Below are 23,544 nucleotides of genomic sequence, written 5' to 3'. Positions count from 1 at the left end.
ACAACGTCGTCTTTGTAGCTATCAATAATTTAGCTAGAGATAAAATTACTTGTCCACAAATTGAAGCTTAATATGCTGTAGACATGTTAATGCCAAAAATATTGTTGTATTGCACGTTATGGAGTCACAGAGATTTACAGCATGGAAACAGGTCCTTTGGCCCAACTTATCCATGCCACCCTTTCTTTGAAATCCCTAAGCTAGTCCCAATTACTCGCATGTGGCCCATATCTCTTTATACCTATCTTGCTCCATGTAACTGTCTAAATGCTTTTTAAAAGACAAAATTGTACCTGTCTCTCCTACTACCTCTGGCAGCTTGTTCCAGACACTCACCACCCTCTGTGTGAAAAAATTGCCCCTCTGGACACTTTTGTATCTCTCCCCTCTCACCTTAAACCTATGCTGTCTAGTTTTAGACTCTCCTACCTTTGGGAAAAGATATTGACTATCTAGCTGATCTATGCTCCTTATTATTTTGTAGATCTTTATAAGATCACCCCTCAGCCTTCTATGCTCCAGAGAGAAAACAGTCCCAATGTATCCAGCCCCTCCTTATAATTCAAATCAAGTCCAGGGAGCATCCTAGTAAATCTTTTGTGCACTCTTTCTAGTTCAATAATATCCTTTCTATTATAGGGTGACCAGAACTGTACATAATATTCCAAGTGTGGCCTTAACAATGTCTTGTACAATTTCAACAAGACATTCCAACTCCAGTATTCAGTGTTCTGACCAGTGCAACCAAGCATGCCGAATGCCTTCTTCACCACTCTGTCCACCTGTGACTCCAATTTTAAGAAGCAATGAACCTGTACCTCCTAGATCTATTTGTTCTGTAACTCACCCCAACATCCTACCCTTAACCAAGTCCTGCCCTGGTTCAATCTACCAAATGCATCACCTTGCATTTAGCTAAATTAAACTCCATCTGCCATTCGTCAGCCGATCAAGATCCGTTGCAATCCGAGATAACCTCCTTCACTATGCCACCAATCTTAGTGCCATCTGCAAACTTACTAATCATACCAATGATTCTCATCCAAATCATTGATATAAATGCCAAATAACAGTGGACTCAACACTGATCCCTGTGGCACACTGCTGGTCACAGGCCTCCAATTTGAAAAACAATCCTGGACAACCACTCTCTGGCTCCTATCATCAAGCCAATTTTGTATCCATTTAGCCACTCATCCTGGATCCTGTGAAATTTATCCTTATGCAGCAACCTACCATGCAGTACCTGGTCAAAGGCCTTCTATTTAAAATAGAGCATTATTGCTCAAGTCCATGTAGACAACATCAACTGCACTGCCTTCATCTATATTCTTGGTTACCCCTCCAAAAAACTCAATCAAATTTGTGAGACATGATTTTTGACTCACAAAGCCATGCTGACTGTCCCTAATCAGTCCATGTGTCTCTAAATGCTTATAGATTCTGTCTCTCAAAATATCTTCCAACAACTTATCCACCACGGTTGTGAGGCTCACTAGGTTGTAGTTCCTAGGCTCTTCCCTGCAGCCCTTTTGTCTTAATATGTTGAATATTGTATGTGGAAATAAACCAGCATAATACCCATCATATGAATAAGGCAGCTTTGGAAGGAGATGAAAATCTTGTCTACTCATGTTAAATTATGACCCTCGGTTATTAAGTATATGTAAAGAAATAGTGAGAGATGCAACTTTAATATCATTATCTTTGTTACTGGGCAAAATTTGTTGTTTGTGACTGAGTGGGTGACATGGTGGCACAGTAGTTAGCACTGCTGCCTCACAGCGCCAGGGACCCAGGTTCGATTCCTGGCTTGGATCACTGTCTGTGTGTAGTTTGCACCTTCCCTCCATGTCAGCATTGGTTTCCTCCCCAGTCTGAAAGGCATGCTGGCTAGGTGCATTGACCTGAACAAGTGCTAGAATGTGGCGACTAGGGGAATTTCACAGTAAGTTCTTTGCAATGCTAATGTAAGCCTTACTTGTGACTACTAAATTAACTTTTAGGTCACCAGGCTAGAGCACTGATGGGAGGGAACCATGTTGGGAAAATGCTATCATGAAGTACCCATCAGGCACTTCAGTGACTTGGGATTAAGAGAATGATTGTTTAGTTAAATTGGGAGCGTATGTGAATGCAGTGCTGTATTTGACCATAAGCACCTTTCAGTGATTTATACTGCTACGTTGTGAGTTCTCTGACAAATAGGCTTTTTCCTTTCCTTTCCTTTAATTCAACTCTTGCAGGTGGTGACAGGGTCAGGTCGACAAGAAGCTCAAAAAACTGATGCTGAATACCAGAAGCTGTCTGAACTGGCTTTACAAGGAATGCAGCTGCTGTCCCAGTGGAGTGCTCATGTTATGGAAGTGGTAAGAGAGCCAAAGGAGAAGAAATTATTACTGCTTAAAGTGGAAATACTATCTCTTTTTTTCAAAATAGAACATTAATGCTCGAAAGTTTGGTGTGCTAATTTATCCTTCAAATCACCTCTGCTAGCTTGATCCTGATCTTCCTAAAATCTGCCCTATCCAGACTGCATTCAAGTTGTGTACTATTTCCCTTTCTAGTTTGATGATAAACATTATTATGTTGTGATTCATAGAATCAAAGAATCCCTACAGTGTAGAAGGAGGCCACTTGACCCATTGAGTCTGCACTGACCACAATCCCACCCAGACCCTATAACCATAATGCTATACATTTATCCTGCTAATCCCCCTGACACTAGGGTCAATTTAGCATGGCGAATCAACCTAACCTGCACATCTTTGGACTATGGGAGGAAACCCGAGCACCCAGAAGAAACCCATGCAGACATGGGGAGAATGTGCAAACTCCACACAGAGACTCGAGGCCAGAATTGAGCCCAGATCCTTGGCGCTGTGAGGCAGCAGTTCTAGCCACCATGCTGTCCCCGTGTAGTTCCTCTTTCCAAAGTACCCATTCACAATCTGCTTCAATCCCTCATCTGATTTGCTACTGAAAACCAAATCAAGCCGTGCCTTTGTCCAAATAGATGTATAAAATTTGTGCTTTAGAAATTCTGCTGTCTTAGTTCATTTTGAAATCTTTCTGAAAGTTTCTTAGGACACAAACTGTTCCTTTCTATAAAGCAGTGCAGATTTTGCAGTAACCATTTAATTATGGTGACACCATCTTGAAAAAGGGTGTTACATATGTAAGACATGCAGCATAGAAACAGGCCATTTGGCCTAACCAGTCCATGAAAGTTTTTCTCCCTAATATGCTTGCCTAGTTTTTCTTAAATACATTTATACTATGCATTTTAACCACTCCCTGTGCTCGTGAGTTCGATATTCTCATCTTTGTGCAGTGAAGTTTTTTCTAAATTCCCTGTTGGATTTCTTGGTTATAATCATATATTAATGAGCTCTAGTTATGATCTTCTCCCCTAGATGATCAATCTGTCTTAAGTTACCCCTGTTTAATCCTCCAAAATCAATCAGGTTTTTGAAACATTGAGAATGAAACATCCATAGATTAATTGAACATATAGTACACACAATCATATTTAAAACAACACTTAAGGATGCTTACCACTCCTCCTTACAATCGGAGACTGAATTACATTACAGTTCTAGATGGTTACTGTACTTGGAGAGAATGAGCTCGCTGACTAGCTGAATATTTCACAATATTTCACCATTTTCTGTCTTTATTTCAGATTTCCAGCATCGTTAGTATTTTGCTTTTGTTTAAAGTTAGTGATTAGCTTTCAGTCTGTTCTTTGTCTCATTTTTGTTCTATAATTTTACAGTATTCTTGGAAACTTGTGCATCCCACTGATAAATATTCCAATAAAGATTGCCCAGATAACGCAGAGGAGTATGAGAGAGCGACAAGATACAATTACACAAGTGAAGAAAAGTTTGCACTTGTCGAGGTGGGACAAATAAGAATTCATATTTTAACTTATTTATTTTGAAAGTTTTCTTCCTGTAATGAAGTCCAGAATTTCTGATATAACAGGTTCTGTTATATCAGAACACTTGTAATAATTCCACGGAGGTGAAAGTCCCGTCACCAAGTTACTTGATTTACACTATACATCTGCACACGGACAGCTCTCCAGTTGCTCCCTGCTGAAATGCAGGCTAGGAGTCTGACACACTTGTTTAAATAGGGAGCATGAGGCTTCCTGAGTTAACCATCAATTAGGATTCATCAGGTACCTCTTTTGAGTTTGTTTACTTGTTAGGTATGCAAATTAACTTAGGGACAAATTAAAAGGGTCAACCCCCCAAAAAGGACGGGGGAACGGCCCAAACAAAAACCAAAGTTGAAATGAAACTTAAAACATTAACTTAAAATGTGATTGTCGGGGTCAGTCAGTCCCTGCAGTGCCCGGCAGGGGCGCAAGGTATCAACTGTGCCCGTAGACACCGCATGCTCCCTCTCCAGTGACACCTGGCCACGAATGTAGCCGCGGTAGAGGGGCAGGTAGTCAGGATGGACGACCCCGTTGATCGCCTGCTGCGTGGACCTGTTGATGGTACATCTCGCCAAACCCAGGAGCAGATTCATGAGGAGGTCGGCATCCCGACCTGCTCCTGTCCGCACCAGGTGCCCGTAGATTAGGATGCATGGGACTGAAGTGCAAACAAAACATCAGTAAAAGGTGTTTGAGAAAACCAAAAAGGGTGTGCACTCTATAACACAGAATATAGACATGGTCCACAGACTCCACAAGGCCATCAGGTAATTTGTACTGTAGCAAGCTTGGCTGAAGTCATTCCAACACTTGTGCCATGCTCACTGCTTCCCCATTATAACTCTGCACTGTTTTTCCACTTGGCTACATACCTGTGTGTGTGATTGTTCAGCCCCGTTGGGACTACAGAGCAGCCATAATCTAAGGCACTATGTACAAGAGCAATCTATAGAACACAGAACATTACAGCGCAGAACAGGCCCTTCGGCCCACGATGTTGCACCGACCAGTTAAAAAACAATGACCCACTAATCTAAACCAATCCCTTTTCATTCATAAACCTATCCACGGATCTCTTAAACGCCCCCAAACTAGGCGCATTTACAACTGCAGCAGGCAGGGCATTCCAATCTCTCACCACCCTCTGGGTAAAGAACCTACCCCTGACATCCGTCCTATAACTACCCCCCCCCTTAATTTAAAGCCATGCCCCCTCGTGCTAGCTTTCTCCATCCGAGGAAAAAGACTATCACTATCCACCCTATCTAAACCTCTAATCATCTTATACGTTTCAATAAGATCCCCTCTTAGCCGCCTTCTTTCTAGCGAAAACAACCCCAAATCCCTCAGTCTCTCCTCATAGGACCTCCCCTCCATACCAGGCAACATCCTGGTAAACCTCCTCTGTACCCTCTCCAAAGCCTCCACATCCTTCCTGTAATGTGGGGACCAGAACTGCACACAGTACTCCAAGTGCGGCCGCACCAGAGTTGTATACAGTTGCAACATGACGCTGCGACTCCTAAATTCAATCCCCCTACCAATAAACGCTAAGACACCGTATGCCTTCTTAACCTTATCTACTTGATTCCCAACTTTCAGGGATCTATGTACACATACACCTAGATCCCTCTGTTCATCCACACTATTCAAAGTCCTCCCGTTAGCCCTATACTCGACACATCTGTTATTCCTACCAAAGTGAATCACCTCACACTTCTCCGCATTAAACTCCATCCGCCACCCCTCGGCCCAGCTCTGCAACCTGTCTAAGTCTCCCTGCAAACTATGACACCCTTCCTCACAATCTACCACACCTCCGACTTTGGTGTCATCAGCAAATTTACTAATCCACCCAACTATACCCTCATCCAGATCGTTAATAAAAATTACAAACAGCAGTGGCCCAAAACAGATCCCTGAGGCACACCACTCGTAACCGAACTGCATGACGAATATTTACCATCAACCACCACCCTCTGTCTCCTATCTGCTAGCCAATTCCTGATCCAATTTCCTAGACTACCCTCAATCCCATACATCTGCATTTTCTGCAGAAGCCTACCATGGTGAACCTTATCAAACGCCTTACTAAAATCCATATATACCACGTCAACTGCCTTACCCCCATCCACCTCTTTGGTCACTTTCTCAAAAAACTCAATAAGGTTAGTAAGGCACGACCTACCCGCTACAAAACCATGCTGACTATCTCCAATCAATTCATTACTCTCCAAATAACTATAAATCCTATCCCTAATAATTTTTTCTAAAACCTTGCCCACAACAGAAGTAAGACTCACCGGTCTATAATTCCCGGGGAAGTCTCTGTTCCTCTTCTTAAACAATGGGACAACATTCGCTATCCTCCAATCTTCCGGTACTATACCAGAGACCAACGACGACCTGAAGATCAGAGCCAGAGGCTCTGCAATCACCTCTCTTGCCTCCCAGAGAATCCTAGGGTAAATCCCATCCGGACCAGGGGACTTATCTATTTTCAAACCCTCTAGAATATCCAGCACATCCCCCTTATCAACTGCAATTTTACACCCCTGCAACCCAGTGTCCTCCTCAGCTATATTCATGTCCCCCTGCGTGAACACCGAAGAGAAATATTGGTTCAATGCCTCTCCAATCTCTTCCGGTTCCACACACAACTTCCCTCTACTGTCTGTAACTGGCCCTAATCTTGCCCTAACCAACCTTCTGTTCTTGACATACCTATAGAACGCCTTAGGATTCTCCTTAATCCTATCAGCCAAAGTCTTCTCATGTCCTCTTTTAGCCCTTCTTAACTCACTCTTCAACTCCCTCCTAGCCAATATAAAGCTTTCTAATGCACTACCTGAGCCCTCAAGCCTCATCCGAACATAAGCCTCCTTTTTCTTTTTAACCAACAAATCAACTTTTTTAGTGCACCACGGTTCCCTAGCCCTACCAAATCCTCCTTGCCTGACAGGGACATACCTATGACGGAATTTATTGTGAATTTCTATCGTGAATTTTTTTGCAGGCGTACATGTCCACCACCCCCGTGTATTTTGAACGCTAAGTGTCAGTCTCTAAACTTTGAACCATTGTTCCCCTCCAAATTCATGCCCATTATTCCTGCAACTTCATGTTTGACTCGCACCAAATTCCATCCTGTGATTATGACCAAGGTGCATTATCCCTCAATTTCCTGCTTGCCCTCTGTCAGACTTTGACTTCAAGCCAGCATATGACTTGAGTGTGACATCAAGGAGCCTTAACAAAATGAAGTTGATGGGAACTGGGGTCAAGTTCTCCACAGGTTAGTATACCCAGCACAAAGGAAGATGGTTCTGGTTGTTGGGAGGCCAATCATTTCAGTCCCTGGGGAAGTGTCCTAGGCCAAATTCTCTTCAGTAGCTTCACCTATGGGGATGTTTGATGATTGCAGTGCTCAGTACCATATCAACTACTCAGATACTGAAGCAGTATATACTTAAATCCAGCTAGACGTTCCCAGCTTTTGGGTTTGTGCTGTTAAGTAGCATTCGTGCAACGCAAGTGGCAGGCAGTGACCCATCTCCCACAAAAGGGAACTTAATCATTTCCTCTTGGTATTCAATAACCTTAACCTTACTGAATCCCCTACTATCATGTACCTGGGGGTTACCATTGACCGGATGGGACGTACCCCAGGTTGCTGTGGGAGGTAAGGGAAGAGATTGCTGAGCCTTTGGCGATGATCTTTGCGTCATCAATGGGGGTGGGAGAGGTTTTGGAGGATTGCAGATGTGGTCCCTCTATTCAAAAAAGGGAGTAGAGGTAGCCCAGGAAATTATCGACCAGTGAGTCTAACCTTGGTTGGTAAGTTGATGGAGACGATCCTGAGAGACAGGATTTATGAATATTTGGAGAAGTATAGTATGATCAAAGATAGTCAGCATGGCTTTGTCAATGGCAGATCATGCCTTACGAGCCTGTTGGAGTTTTTTTTGAAGATGTGACTAAATAAATTGAAGAGGGAAGAGCAGTAGATGTGGTTTATATGGACTTCAGCAAGGCGTTCGATAAGGTCCCCCATGCAAGGCTTATTGAGAAAGTGAGGAGGCATTGGATCCAAGGGGACGTTGCTTTGTGGATCCAGAACTGGCTTGCCCACAGAAGACAGAGTGGTTGTAGATGGGTCTTTTTCTGCATGGAGGTCTGTCACCAGTGGAGTGCCCCAGGCATCTGTTCTAGGACTCTTGCTGTTTGTGATTTTTATAAATGACCTGGATGAGGAAGTGGAGGGATGGGTTGGTAAGTTTGCTGATGACGCAAAGGTTGGAGGTGTTGCGGATAGTTTGGAGGAATGTCAGAAGTTGCAACGAGACATAGGATGCAAGACTGGACGGAGAAGTGGCAGATGGACTTCAGCCCAGATAAGTGTGGTGGTTCATTTTGGCAGGTCAAATGGGATGAAGGAATATAATATTAAGGGCAGTGTGGAACATCAGAAGGATCTTGCAGTCCGGGTTCATCGGACTCTCAAATTGGGCTTCGCAGGTAGAGGATGTGGTTTAGAAGGCGTGTGGTGTACTGGCCTTCATCAATCGAGGAATTGAGTTTAGGAGTCGGAAGATAATGCTGCAGCTGTATAAGACTCTGGTCAGACCCCACTTGGAGTACTGTACTCAGTTCTGGTCGCCTCATTACAGGAAGGATATGGAAGCCATTGAAAGGGTGCAGAGGAGGTTTACAAGAATGTTGCCTGGATTGGGTGGCATACCTTATGAGGATAGGTTGAGAGAGCCCAGTCTTTCTCCTTAGAGAGATGAAGGATGAGAGGTGACCTGATGGAGGTATATAAGATGTTGAAAGGTATTGATCGAGTGGATTCTCACAGGCTTTTTTCCAGGGCTGAAATGGCTGCCACAAGAGGACACAGGTTTAGGGTGATGGGGAATAAGTAGAGAGGTAAGAGACTTTTGGATGAGTATATGGGACTTAGTCAGATAGAGGGTTATAGGTAAGTCTAGTAGGGAGAGATATGTTCGGCGCAACTTGTGGGCTGAAGGACCTGTTTGTGCTGTAGTTTTTCTATATTCTAAAAAATACTGTGGCTACAAGAATAAATCAGAGGCTGGCAATTCTGTGCGAAGCAAGTTACCCTTGACTTCCCAAAGCCTGTCCATCATCTGCAGGGCACAGCTCAAAACTTAGCTCCAGCTGAGAATAAGGGCCAAAAGTGATTTCTGGGCAAATGCACAGCAGGATGTATAGTTGCCATGGAATTAAATGTCCACTTTTTGAAATGTGCACGTAACATTTTCTAAGGCTTTGCAGAACCACCTTCATTAATGTAAATTGCATTTTGGCTCATATTGAAATTGGAAGAAATTTTGTAAATGCTTTTTTGCTGCATATACCTAGTTAAAAAGTTGATAATGTTCCAATGCAGCTGCCTGAATACAATGTAAAAAAAAAATTACATGGTTGGCTTTATAGGGCTGACAATAGCAGCTGAAATTATAGCCTAATTAATGGAAGAAAAATACCCCCTTGGGAAAAGGCCGCGTTACCTTGAAAAACTGGCATCATGAATCGCTAATGGACAGGGTTTTAATAATTTGAAGATTCCTGAATGATAGCACTGAATGAACTGAGTTTTGTTTGGATAAATATCTAGACTTCTTGGTCGTGGTGAAATCAGTAAGTGAAAAAAAAATGCTAAATTTTGACTCGACTGATTAAATTGTGTGTTTAAAATTTGGATCTTATTCTGTGATGGCTGTAAGTGATTAGAGAGCATTCCTAAGATGCTAAGCTTAATTCTTCGAGTATTTAACTTTCCACACAATTAAAAATAACAACATGCTAATTTTTATATTTAAAAAAAAGTGAGTGCAGTAAACTTTTAAACTTATCTGTTTTGTGTTGCAGGTTATTGCAATGATAAAAGGATTGCAAGTGCTGATGGGTAGAATGGAGAGTGTCTTCAATCATGCAATCCGACACACCATTTATGCTGCACTCCAAAACTTTGCACAGAAAACACTTCGTGAACCTTTGCGCCAGGCCATTAAAAAGAAGAAAAACGTGATTCAGAGGTTTGTTTAAATTGTACATTAAATGTATTGAAACTCCTTTTCATCAGTTTTTCTCTCTTACATCAACATAAAGTAACATACTCTTCTAGGGAAATCTAAATATTGACGGCACAGTGGTTAACACTGCTGCCTTGCAGCGCCAGGGACCTGGGTTTGATTCCCAGCTTAGGTCACTGTCTGTGTGGGGTTTGCACGTTTTCCCTGTGTCTGTGTGTGTTTTCTCCGGGTGCTCTGATTTCCTCCCACAATCTGAAAGACGTGCTGGTTAGGTGCATTGACCCGAACAAGCGCCAGACTGTGGCGACTAGGGGAATTTCATTGCAGTGTTTGTGTAAGCCTTACTTGTGATTAATAATTTTTTTTTAAATGTGCCTGCGATGATTGCAGTATTCTTGTAGAAATACAGCAGCACTTGGGGCTGACTTGAAAGATAGGATTGGGGACGGGATTGCATTGATGCATTAGGACATATGCTTTCAAATTGGGGTCTCAGTCTTAGTAGGTGATAGTGGGATGTCAAGAGGATGGTGAAGTTACTTGATTTTGTATTTGAGCACTTACTATGTTGCTTTTAGTGCATTTGATTTCAAAACGTTTTCTGGAATTCTAATGCTGTTTTCATATAATTACATATGTAAGATTTTGGTGTTTTCTGCTCCCTTTTGAGGCAGAGCAGACTTTGCAGGAAAGCTTTGTTGTGAATCGATTTCATTGAGATAAAGTCAGGACAAGTTTATTAAATCTTCTGTTAAACTGTGTCAACAAATTTAGGTGTTGCTTTACAGTTTAATGCAGAATATATTCCCGTGCCAAGATCTGGATGGCAGAGCGTACACAGTAGTTTCTCTAATAGCTTTGACCTTTTGGTCTTCAAGCCTTTTTCTATAGAAAAGAGCTATGGCCTGCTTGTTTTTCTCCTAACTGGCCTCACCTCTAATTTCTAGTATTCTTGAAAAGCTTGTTTGCACCTTCCCCAGTGCCTCAATATAATTTTTACAATATGGAGACCGGTACTGTGTTCTATACTCCAAGTTACACATTTAAATTGGAAAAGAATAACTAATGCTAGTGTAGGTTTTCTAGAGATAGTGTCTGGGGAATTGATGATGGAAAACAAGGAGTTGGTAGATGCACTGAGCAGACACTTTGTGTCTGTGTTCAGATACTTGAAAATTAAGAGGTGAAAGAACTTAAAAACAATCACTATCTCCAGTGAAAAAGTGCTGGGAAAACTATTAGACTGAAAGGCTGACAAATCCCCAGGACCTGCAACTCAGGGTATTCCAACAAATAAAGGCATTGGTGATAATTTTACCTGTTAAAAACCTGTTTAAAATAAGTTTAAAGCACTTTGTTCTTTGTAGAACTGTTTAAAGCATTTATTTATTGTATTTACTGCTTTAAGAATTCTGAGGGAGTGGTTAGCAGGCAGTTGTGGGACATCAGCTTTAAATCAGCGCCAGGTTTAAAAGGAGGCCTGGTGTAGACAGCGGGCAGCGGAGTGAGTGGGAAGCAGAGTGAGCTATTAGGGCTTAATATCAAAAAGGGCTTGAGGGAAAAAAGGCCAGGTGAGTTCGTTTGAAAAACAAAAAAAAACAAAAAAAATTTTTTTCAAAACTACTACAGTGAATAATGGAGGGGCATGTGATGTGTGGTTTCTGTATGATGTGGGAACTGGTGGACCCCAGGGTTCATCCCAGTGACCATGTCTGCAGTAAGTGCAGGTTGCTGGAGGAGCTCCAGCTCAGGGTAAATGAGCTGGCCTCTGAGCTACAGACACTGAGGCTCATCAGGGGGCGAGAGGGTGCCATTGTCAATGGGGTACAAGTGACATCCACCCCTCCTAGACTGGCTAACTCTAAGGGTCAGGGACAAGAGGGGGCTGCTGGGAGGAGGAAGGGGGGTGAGGAGCGGAGGCCTCAGCCTCTTAATCTGCGTAACAGGTTTGAGGTTCTTGCTTCCAGGCTGGACGAGAACGAGGCAGGTGAGGTTGGTGAGCAAACTGCACACGGTACAGTGCTGCAGCAGGACATAGGCAAAGAGAAGGGGAAAAGGAACGTAGTAGTGATTGGGGATAGTGGGGTGAAGGGTATTGACACTGTCCTTTGTCACAATGACAAAGTGCACAGAAGGGTGTGTTGTCTGCCTGGTGCTCGGGTACGGGATGTCGCAGCTGGGCTGCAGAGGAACCTGGAGTGGGAGGGTGAGAATCCGGTCGTTGTGGTACATGTGGGTGCCGGTGACATAAGCAAAATGCAGACTGAGGATCTGGGGAGGGAGTATGAAAAGCTGGGAATGGAATTAAAAAGTAGAACCGACAAGGTGGTTATCTCTGGGCTATTGCCTGAACCGTGTGCAGATGGGCGTAGGGTTGACAGGATTAAGGAAGTGAATGGGTGGCTCAGGGATTGGTGTGGGAGGAATGGGTTTGAATTTATGGGGCATTGGCACCAGTATTGGGGTAGGTGGGACCTGTTCGGGCGGGATGGGGTTGGTCTGAACCGTGCTGGGACCAGAGTGCTGGCGAATCGAGTAAAGAGGACTGTAGACAGGGCTTTAAACTAATTAGGGGGGGGGGAGGGTGCGAGGGTAGGTGATGGTAAGAGGTCTAAAGTTAAGGAGAGGGTACATGTAAGGGAAGAGGCCGAGGATGTCCCAATAATAGAGGGAGTAGGGGGCGTGAGTATAGTTGGTGGCGTTGCGGCAAATAGGGTCCAGGTGAAGGCTGGGATGAAAGCACTTTATCTGAATGCACGAAGCATTCGGAATAAAGTGGATGAGCTGGTGGCGCAGATTGACACAAATGGATACGATCTGGTGGCCATTACAGAGACGTGGCTGCAGGGTGACAGGGATTGGGAGCTGAATGTACAGGGCTATCAAGTGTTTAGGAAGGATAGGCAGGAAGGAAAAGGGGGGGGCGTAGCTCTGCTGATTAAGGATAGCATCACGGTGGTAGCAAGGGATGATATTGGAGCCGAGGAGCAGAGGGTGGAATCGTTGTGGGTGGAGATTAGGAACAGCAAAGGGAGGAAGACGCTGGTGGGTGTCGTCTATAGGCCTCCGAATAATGATCTGGAGGTGGGGCGGGCTGTTAACGCGCAAATAAGTGCGGCGTGCAGGAATGGGACGGCCGTAGTTATGGGGGATTTCAATCTGCATATTGATTGGTTGACCCATGTTGGACGTGGGGGGCTCGAGGAAGAGTTCTTGGAATGCTGCCGGGATAGTTTCCTCGAACAGTGTGTGTTGGAGCCGACGAGGGAGCGAGCTATCTTGGATCTGGTGCTATGTAATGAGGCGGGTAGAATTAGGGACCTTGTGGTGAAGGATCCTCTTGGGGAGCGTGATCATTGTATGGTGGAGTTTCTGGTGCAGATGGAGGAGGAGAAAGTGGGTTCCCGGACACGCGTCCTTTGTTTGAATAGAGGGGAGTATGGTAGGATGAGAGAAGAATTGGCGAATGTGGACTGGGGGAGCGCGTTGGAGGGAGGGTCTGTTGAGGAGCAGTGGAGGATCTTTAAGGAGATCTTTCTTGGTGCTCAGCGGAAATTTATTCCGATGGTCAAAAAGGATAGTAGGAGGAGAGGTAATAAGCCGTGGATAACGAAGGAGGTGAAGGAAAGTGTCAAATTAAAAGCGGAGGAATTTAGAGTAGCTAAGAGTAGTGGGCGAGAAGAGGATTGGGAGAGGTTTAAATGTCAACAAAGATTGACAAAGGAGTTGATAAAGAAGGGTAGGAGAAACTATGAAGCTGGGCTAGCGCTTAATATAAAAAAGGATAGCAAGAGTTTTTATAAATATATAAAAAGGAAGAGGCTGGCTAGGGTGAATGTTGGTCCTTTAGAGGATGAGAAAGGGGACCTAGTGGTAGGGGATGGGGATATGGCTAAGGTATTGAATAACTTTTTTGTTTCTGTCTTCACGGAGGAGGACGTGAATAATTTGCCGGGTGTTAGCGATGGAAAGGTGGTAGGACTGGAGGGTCTTAATGAGATTACTGTTAGTAGAGAGGCGGTGCTCGACAGACTGGAGGGGCTGATTGTGGACAAGTCCCCAGGACCGGATGGAATGCATCCGAGGGTTCTGAAAGAAATGGCGGAGGTGATAGTGGATGCCTTGGTTATTTTCCAGACGTTGCTGGATTCCGGGGAAGTGCCGGATGATTGGAAAACGGCTAATGTTACGCCGTTGTTTAAGAAGGGTGCCAGGCAAAAGGCGGGGAATTATAGGCCCGTTAGTTTAACGTCTGTGGTAGGTAAAATGTTAGAATCTGTCATTAAGGAGGAAATTGCGAGGCATCTTGAAGGGAATTGCTTGATAGAGCAGACACAGCACGGTTTCATTAACGGGAAGTCGTGTCTGACAAATTTACTGGAGTTCTATGAGGATGTGTCTAGGGCGGTGGATAGAGGAGAGCCGGTGGATGTGGTCTTTCTAGATTTTCAGAAGGCGTTTGACAAAGTGCCTCACAAGAGGTTATTGCAGAAGGTCGAGGGACATGGAGTTGGGGGTAGGGTGTTAGCGTGGATAGAGGATTGGTTGTCAAATAGGAGGCAGAGAGTGGGGGTCAACGGGTGCTATTCGGATTGGCGGATGGTGACTAGTGGAGTGCCCCAGGGGTCGGTGCTGGGGCCTCAGCTTTTTACCATTTATATAGATGATCTGGAGGAGGGAACCGAGTGTAGAGTGTCGAAATTTGCTGATGACACCAAGATTGGGGGAACGGCAAATTGTGCGGAGGGTGTGGAGAGTCTGCAGAAGGATCTAGATAGGCTGGGCGAATGGGCCAGGAAATGGCAAATGGAATTTAATGTTGGCAAGTGTGAGGTGGTCCACTTTGGTAGGAAGAATGGTAGGAAGGACTATTACTTACGTGGCGAAAAACTGCAGCAGGCGACGGTGCAGAGGGACCTCGGGGTCCTTGTGCATGAGTCGCAAAAACCCAGCTTGCAGGTGCAGCAGGTGGTCAGGAAGGCGAATGGGATGCTGGCCTTCATAGCGAGGGGGATTAAATATAAAAGTAGGGAGGTCTTGCTGCAGCTGTATAGGGCATTGGTGAGGCCGCAGCTGGAGTACTGTGTGCAGTTTTGGGCGCCGCACCTGCGCAAAGATATTTTGGCCTTGGAAGGAGTGCAGAGGAGGTTTACTAGGCTGATACCGGAGTTGAGGGGGTTGAGCTATGAGGAGAGGCTGAATAAACTGGGCTTGTACTCATTAGAGTTTAGAAGAATGAGGGGAGATCTCATTGAGACGTATAAGATGATGAATGGGATGGATAGGATAGAGGTGGAGAGACTCTTCCCGCTCAAAAAAGACAGTAGGACTAGGGGGCACAGCCTCAAGATAAAAGGGGGGCGGTTTAGAACGGAGTTGAGGAGGAACTTCTTCACTCAAAGGGCAGTGAATCTCTGGAATTCTCTGCCCGTTGAAGTGGTGGAGGCTGCCTCGCTAAATATTTTTAAGACGCGGGTTGATGGGTTTTTGATAAGAGAGGGGATTAAGGGTTATGGGGAGAGGGCGGGAAAGTGGAACTGAGCAGCGACAGATCAGCCATGATCTTATTGAATGGCGGGGCAGGCTCGAAGGGCTGGATGGCCTACTGCTGCTCCTATTTCTTATGTTCTTATAATCTTAGAAAATTCTTTAAATTCTGGAAGGGTCCCAGCAGATTTGCAAACAGCATGTGTCACACCTTTATTCAAGGAGGGAGGCACAAAGTGGGCGATCATAGGCTAGTTACCATACCATCTATCGTAAGGAAATTGCTAGTATCTATTATTAAGGAGGTTAAAGCAGCTACATTTACTGTCCGTCTCTAGCTGCCTGAAAATCATAATGGGATCTTGTAGAGTCAACATGGTTTTGTGAAAGGGAAATTGTGTTTAATTTATTCAAGTTCTTTGAGGAAGTAACATGCAAGGTGGAAAAAGGGAACATTAGGTGTGGTGCACTTGGTTACTAAACAGCACATGATTTAGGGTTACGTTTTAGCATGGATAAAGGATTGGTTAGCTGACTGAAAACAGTATGTAGGAATAAGCTGAGATTTTTTGGATTGGTAAACTATAACTAGCTGAGCGCCACAGGGGTCAGTGCTGGGACTTCAACTATCAGGGGAGATGATGGCCTAGTGGTATTACTGCTAGCCTATTAATCCAGAAACTCAGCTAATGTTCTGAGGACCAGGGTTTGAATCCTGCCACGGCAGATGGTGGAATTTGAATTCAATAAAAAGAAATTTGGAATTAAGAATCTACTGATGAAATCATAGTTGATTATTGGAAAAACCTACCTGATTCACTAATGTGCCTTTAAGGAAAGAAATCTGCCATTTTGACCTAGTCTAGCCTACACGTGACTTGTGAGCCACAGCAATGTGGTTGACTCTCGACTACCCGCAGGCAGCTAGAGACAGACAGTAAATGTTGGTCAGCCGGCCGTGCCCAAGTCTCAAATGAAAAACAAATTTACAATCTATATCTGTAACTTGGATGAAGGGGTCAAATGTATTGTAGCTAAATTTAATGATGACACCAAAATGGGTAGGAAAGTAAGTTCTCAACGGGAGATAAAGGGATGTGGATAGGTTAAGTGATTGGGCAAATATTTGGTAGCTGGACTGTAATGTGGGAAAATATGCACTCGTCCACGTTGGCAGGAAGAGTAGAACAGTTTAGTATTTAAATGGAGACAGAATGAAGTAGTTCAGAGAAGGTTTGTTCGACTCGCTCCTGAGATGAAGGGACTTAAGAAAGGTTGAACAAGTGAGCCAGTTAGAATTTAGAAGAATGAGAGATATTATTAAAACACCTAAGACCCTGAGAGGTCTTAATAGGTTGGATACCAGGAGGCGCTTACCTCTTGTAGGAGAGACTAGAACTTTAACACTGTTAAAGCACAAGATGTCTCTTTTTAAGACGGATGAGAAAAATTTATTCTCTTTCAGAGGTTTGTTAGTCTGTGAATCCTCAAACCAAGAAGACAGTGGGTCATTGAATTAATTCAAGGCTGAGTTAGATTTTTGATAAGAGATCAGGAGTTATGGGAACAGACGGGAAAGTGGAGATCAGAAGCAAATCTGTCATGATCTTATTGAATGGCCAAATAAGCTTGAAAGGACACAGTGACCTACTGCTGCTTTGAAGTGTTGCGTTTCTTTGTATCTGATACAATCTCATTTTCTTTCAGCTTTCCCTCTTTGAGGTTACTAGGCACTCATCTCCATATACTAGACATCAACCTCTCTCATCATGTTTCACAGACTACTACAAGAATAATTAATTCATACTAACGTTAAACTCAGAATTGAGAACTTGAGAACTGCTGTTCTCAGAAACTGAGACATGGAATTCCCAGAAGTCATTAGAATCCTACAGTGCAGGAGGAGGCCATTTACCCCATTGAGTCTGCACTGACCACAGTCCCATCCAGGCCCAATTCCCACAACCCCATGTATTTACCCTAGCTACTCCTCTTGACACCAAGGGACAACTTAGCATGACCCAGTCTACCTAACCAGCACATCTGTGGGAGGAAATCAGAGCACCCAGAGGAAAGCCAACTAGACACAGGAAGAGTGTGCAGACTTCGCACAGTGACCCAAGCCAGGAAGCGAACTTGGGTCCCTAGTGTTGTGAGGCAGCAGTGCTAACCACTGTGTCATTGTGCTGCCCCAAATACCATGTCAGTGTTTGCAGTGAATACCTCAATCAAGTTTGATTACAGTTGCAATCCAAAGCACTAATCCGAGGTTGAAATAATGCCATGTATGTGGGGACAGAATAGGAAGACTTCCATTGCACAAACAATGTGGGAATGTTTAATGTGATCACAAGTGAGTGGGCAGAACCTTTCTCAATCTTGAGTGTAATAATGTGGCCGTTAGTTTTTCAGAATCATACTTGAGCTGATTTCTTGACCACACTTGAGATGGAGGGAAAATGTCAATGCAGCTTGGAAATTTGCTGAAGATATGCAAGATCAGCCGTTTAAGAACAGATGCAAAATCGAGTAAAAATAGAGTGTAAAATATTGAAGAGACTTTCTCCACAGAACCTAAAAATTATAAATAAAATTTAAAAGTGAATCTTCACAAATGTGAATGATGTTATGAAAAGTATCAAGGACTGCAATATGTAATTTATTGTTGAATTGGAAGGATATCTGTTCTTCGATCAATATTTCTGAATGGATTTGGAGGCCAAGATGAGGTTAAAATAAATCTTCTTTGCTCTGGAATTAAAATGGAGCCAAACATTTATTTTTGATTTTTAAGAGCAAGTTTGGAACAATATTTTGAACTTTGGGTAGCTTTTGCCAATGGTTAAGTGAGTTTATCCTATGGGTAGCTAATCATTAACCTGAAGTCAGAGTGAGTAATTGACTTAAACTAGCTCTGACGCTGAATGCTGTTCAATGACTGATGCAGGATGTTCACCAGTAAAGACTTTGAGTAGAGCCAAGATTGTGTCTTGACTAAGATGCCTCTTACCTTTTACAGTCATATAGTCTGATGGTCTTTGTTGAGATTGGCATGCAGGCTATCTATTAAGGTATCAGGGAGTAACTGACACCAGTGAACCCATACTCCAGCAAGACATCAGCACCTTTAAAATGGGAGAGGTGAAAATGGATAACGCAATTGTTTGGATATGATTGTTTCTTTGAAGAAGGTCCCAAAGAAAAATCATATTGGACTCATGGAAACATAGAAGATAGGAGCAGGAGGAGGCGATTTGGCCCTTCGAGCCTGCTCCACCATTCATCACAATCATGGCTGATTGTCTAACTTTAATCCTGCTCTCTCCTCATAACCTTTGATCCTGTTCACCCAAGTGCTATATCTTGCTGCCTCTTGAATACATTCAATGTTTTGACATCAATTACTTCCCATGGTAATGAATTCCACAGGCTTACCACTTTTTGGGTGAAGAAATTTCTCCTCATCTCTGTCCTAAATGGTCTACTCTGAATCCTCAGACTGTGACCCCTGTTTCTGGACTCCCCCACCATTGGGAATATCCTTCCTGCATCTACCCTGTCAAGTCCTGTTAGAATTTTGTAAGTTTCTGTGAGAACCCCCTCATTCATCTGAAGTTCAGCGAAATCAATCCTAACCTAGTCAGTCTCTCCTCATACATCAGCCCCACCATCCCTTGAATCAGCCTGGTAAACCCTTGCTGCGCACTCTCGAGAGCAAGAACATCCTTCCTCAGAAAAGGAGACCAAAACTGCATACAATATTCTAGGTGCGGCCTCAACAAGGCCCTGTATAATTGCAGCAACGCATCCATGCTACTGTACTTGAAACCTCTTGTAATGAAGACCAACATTCCATTTGCCGCCTTTATCGCCTGCTGCACCTGCATGCTTACCTTTGACTGGTGCATAAGGGTGCCCAGGTCTTGCTGCTCAAAGGACTTTCTGCAGTTGCTGCCAGATCAGCTGAGCTTTTTCAGCACTTTTCTGTTTTTATTTCAGATCTCTAGCATCTGCAGTATTTTGGCTTCATTTTAGAGAGGAGCAGAATGTGCTTCCCCTCGATGTATATCTTAATATTTTGAATTGAAATTGACCATTAAATGCATGAATGCAGCAGTGGCAAATTTCTTGTTGGCGACTTTTAATGAAACCCATATATAATTAAAAAGAAAAGCAAATACCTATTTTTACTTCTGCAAACAGTTTTCGAAATATTTAGATGGATAAACCTTTACAGTTGTTATAAATTTCCAAATGGTGAGTTTACAATTTTAGTTAACAGTTGAACAATTAAAGTATACGGAACTGCACTTGCCTAAATATAAATTATTATTGAAACGTAACTAGTTTAAAAACTGGACAACATTGTTTTTGTTATCCACAAAAGCACTTAATTAACTCAGGATCTATCTTTTGCATTAAAAATATTGATCCAGTAAAAGGAGAAGTAATTTCCCAGTTAGTATTTGTGGTTCTGCTGTTTGTATCTAAAGTTTACGTTTTTGAGTAAAAGAACATTTTAATGCTCTGTCAGGGGGTTTGTTGGGGGGCGGGGGGGTGGTGTGTGTGTGTGTGTGTGTTAAAAAACCTGCCAGCAGGGTGTGCTAAAAAGCAATGTCCTGGATGTATCTATATTTTGGAGGTTTTTCATGGGACGTTCAGTTCATGTCTGTACATTGTTTAGAGTGATAACATTTCGGTGTTAATTACAAACTTGTGTTCCTTTTGCTTGATGATTAATCCATAGGGGGTGAAATATAATTGGTTTACTTCTGAAATTTTTTAAGTGCTTCAGATCTATTTGGAAATTTTAAACTGACCATCATAAATAGGAGATATAATGACATAGGGGTAATGTCACTCAGCTAGTATTCTGCAGGTCCAGGCTAATGTTGTGTGGACATGGATTGAAATACCAACATGGCAGCAAGTGGAATTTAAATTCAACTAATAAATGTGGAATATGAAGTAGTCTTGGTAATAGTGAGCATGACCCACCTGGTTTCACTAATGAAGCTTTGTGGAAGGAAACCTGCTGTCCTTACCTGGCCTGGCTCATGTGTGACTCCAGACCCAGAGTAAAGTGACTCTTAACTGCCTTCTGAATTGGCAAACTACTCAGTTTAAGGACCATTGGGGATGGGCCACAAACACTGGTCTTGTCAGTGATGTTCACGTTCCATGAAGAAATAAAAATGTGTTTCAGTGCCTTCACTGTTGATTAAACTTTTAACTCCTGCATATACAGCAATTATTAAAGAAATGATCAAATTTATTAATTAAATAGCTGTAGAAGTTTGAATGCCTAGTTTGTCATGAGCAACACTAGTTGTCATACTTTGCATGGGATTTGGTGTATGTATAGTGTACAAGAGTGAAGGCTTTCAAACCGTACATACTGAATGTAATACGTCTTATAAATTTGTACTTGAGCCCTATAATATGTCGGATGTAAAAGTTGGAGTTTTTTTTACGCTACACAATACCTGCGCTAATCTTGGAAGAGCAGATCTCCTAATGTGCCAGTGCAATTTTCTGTTTGGCCTATATCTATCACTATCCATTTCTCTGAGTTGTGTAACTTGAGCAGAAATGTACGGGAAATTACCATCCAGGTCACTTATCGATCATTGTCAATGATTTGAAGGTATCATTTTCTTACTGTAACTTTTCATAATTTCCTGTTCCCCATTTGACAGTTACACGGGGCTACTAAACAGAAGTGTATTATTGGAACTGATGCTGACACATTTGACCTATGTTTGTTTAGCGTTCTTCAAGCTATTAGGAAGACTATTTGTGATTGGGAAGTTGGACAAGAGCCAGTAAATGATCCTGCACTCCGAGGAGAGAAAGATCCAAGAGGCGGCTTTGACATCAAGGTTTCACCCCGGGCAGTTGGACCATCCAGTACCCAGGTGTTTCTTTAGTGCAGATTTCTTGTTAATCTTTGGTTCAAATAAGCTAATTTGAGTCTAAGCCATGGATGGAAATTGAGCTCTGAATTGTGTGCTGAACAATTGTGATTTCCTCATGATTACATGAGGGAAAGTTGCTGGAACTTAAAATTTTGCTGTTTTTTATTCTTGGTGTAGTCCAGCTAATGGAAGGGATAAGAAGCAATAAAACTGCAGGAAAATTAGAATGACAATCATTGTACAATAGTTATAACTTAAATTACCCAAATATAGACTAGGATAGAGGTAAAGGACAGAGAGGGGCAGACATTCCTACATTGTGTTCAGGAGAATTTTCTACAGTATGTCTTGTCTGATGAGAAAGAAGATAAATGATTCTTGGAAATGAAGTAGATCAGGTACATCAATGTGTATGGGGGAGCAATTAGGAAACAGTGACCAAAGAGGCAGATGTCATGCAGGTCATGGTCACAGAGGAGGAAACTCTCATGAGAAGGGTTCAAAATTGACGAGGTATTAGATAAGCTGTTGGTACTTAAAAATTGACAAAGCAATGCAATTGGATGAGAAGCATCCAAGGATTTTAGAGGACGTGAGTGGAAATTGCAGAGATGTTGGTCACAATCTTACAGTCCTTCCTGGACTCGAGGTGCTACAGAATTCGACAAACATTCCACCCTTGTTGAAAAAAGGTTGCAGTGATGAGGTCAGCAATTACAGAGCAGTCAATTTAACATCGGTGGTGGGGCAGCTTCTCAAAGCAGTTATTCAGTATAAAATTAATAGTCACGTGGAAAACTGTGGATTGATTAGGAAGTGCGAGCACGGATTTCTTAAAGGGATATCATGTTTAACTTGCTAGAGATTATTTAAGATATGAGAGAGTTGATGAGGATAATGCTGTTGACGTGGTGTACATGGACTTCAAAAGGGCATTTGATACAGTGTCTCACCACAGGTTTGAGAAGTTATACAGAATAAAAAGGACAGAGCGTGGATAAAAAAAATGGCAGAGTACTTGGAAACAACTAATGGTTAATTGATATTATTCAGGCTGGAAGAAGGTTTGCAGTGGAGGTCCCCTGGGTTCTGTATTTGGACCCTTTTCCTGTTATATATTAATGACTTAAATCTTGGTGTGCAGCGGACAATTTCAGTTTGCCAATAGTACAAAACTTTGAAGTGTTGTAAACTGAGGACAGGGTAGAACTTCGAAAGGACTTAAACAAGTTGGTAGAATGGGCAGATAAGTGACAGAAAAAGTTCAATACAGAGCAGTGAGGTGATTCCTTTTTGATAGGAAGAACATAGGCAAAATAAAACAAGGGGTATAACTCCAAAGAGTGTGCATAAGTCATTGTAAGTGGCAAGGCTTATCTGGAGAACAGTTAATAAAGCATATGGTATCCTCGGATTTATTAACAGTAGCATAGAACAAGGAGATTGTGCTGAATGTGTATAAGAGAATAGTTAGACCTCATCTGGAGTATTGTGTACAGCTATGGGCACCACAAAGGAAGCATGTGAACACATTGGATGATGTGCCGAAAATTTTACAAGAATGGCTCCAGGGATGAGAAACTTGGGCGATGAAGATAGATTGCAGCATTTGGGATTGTTCTCCTTGGAGAGAAGAAAACTGAGAGGAGATTTGATAGAGATGTTCAAAATCATGAGACGGTTGGACAGAGTAGATAGGGAGAAACTGTTCCCACTCCTAAGAAGATCGAGAATGAGAGGACACAGATTTGCAACAGAAATAAATGTGATGACAGAACTTATTCGTACAGCGAGTGGTTTGGAATGCATTGCCAGGAAATGTGGTGGAGGCAAGTTCAATCGAGGATTCAAGAGGGCATTAGATGATTATTTGAATAGAAACAATGTCTAGGGATACAGGGAAAAGGCAGGTGATTGGCACTAAGTCATAATGCTCGTTCAGGGAGCTGGTCTGTGATTCTGAATGTCCCTTAGTGATGCTTGGTTCTTAACTTCTTAATGTGGCTTTTTACTAATTACCTGTAAAGTTGCAATTATGAAAAACTAAATGTCATTATTTGTGCTTTATGAATATTAATTTGTATCCAATTAATGCTCTGTTTTGCTTGAATTGCAATCAAAAAGTTAA

General features: G+C 42.7%; 1 protein-coding gene across 2 annotated transcripts in view; it reads left to right on the top strand.

Moving 5' to 3' along the window:
• The window catches only part of cyfip1 (cytoplasmic FMR1 interacting protein 1), a 206,499-nt gene that overhangs the window by 69,216 nt on the left and 113,739 nt on the right, over positions 1–23,544 (top strand). For both annotated transcript variants that reach the window (XM_080197622.1, XM_080197621.1), the window contains exons 12-15: positions 2,247–2,369; positions 3,779–3,904; positions 9,848–10,014; positions 21,269–21,416. In XM_080197622.1, the coding sequence (XP_080053748.1) occupies positions 2,247–2,369; positions 3,779–3,904; positions 9,848–10,014; positions 21,269–21,416 (564 nt within the window). The remainder of the gene's footprint in view (positions 1–2,246; positions 2,370–3,778; positions 3,905–9,847; positions 10,015–21,268; positions 21,417–23,544) is intronic.

This window comes from Carcharhinus amblyrhynchos, chromosome 10 (assembly GCF_965287045.1).
Source record: "Carcharhinus amblyrhynchos chromosome 10, sCarAmb.v2.hapA, whole genome shotgun sequence".
NCBI classification, from domain to species: domain Eukaryota; kingdom Metazoa; phylum Chordata; class Chondrichthyes; order Carcharhiniformes; family Carcharhinidae; genus Carcharhinus; species Carcharhinus amblyrhynchos.
The sequence above is the reverse complement of the archived record's forward strand: the minus strand, read 5'-3'. Positions and strand labels throughout refer to the sequence as shown.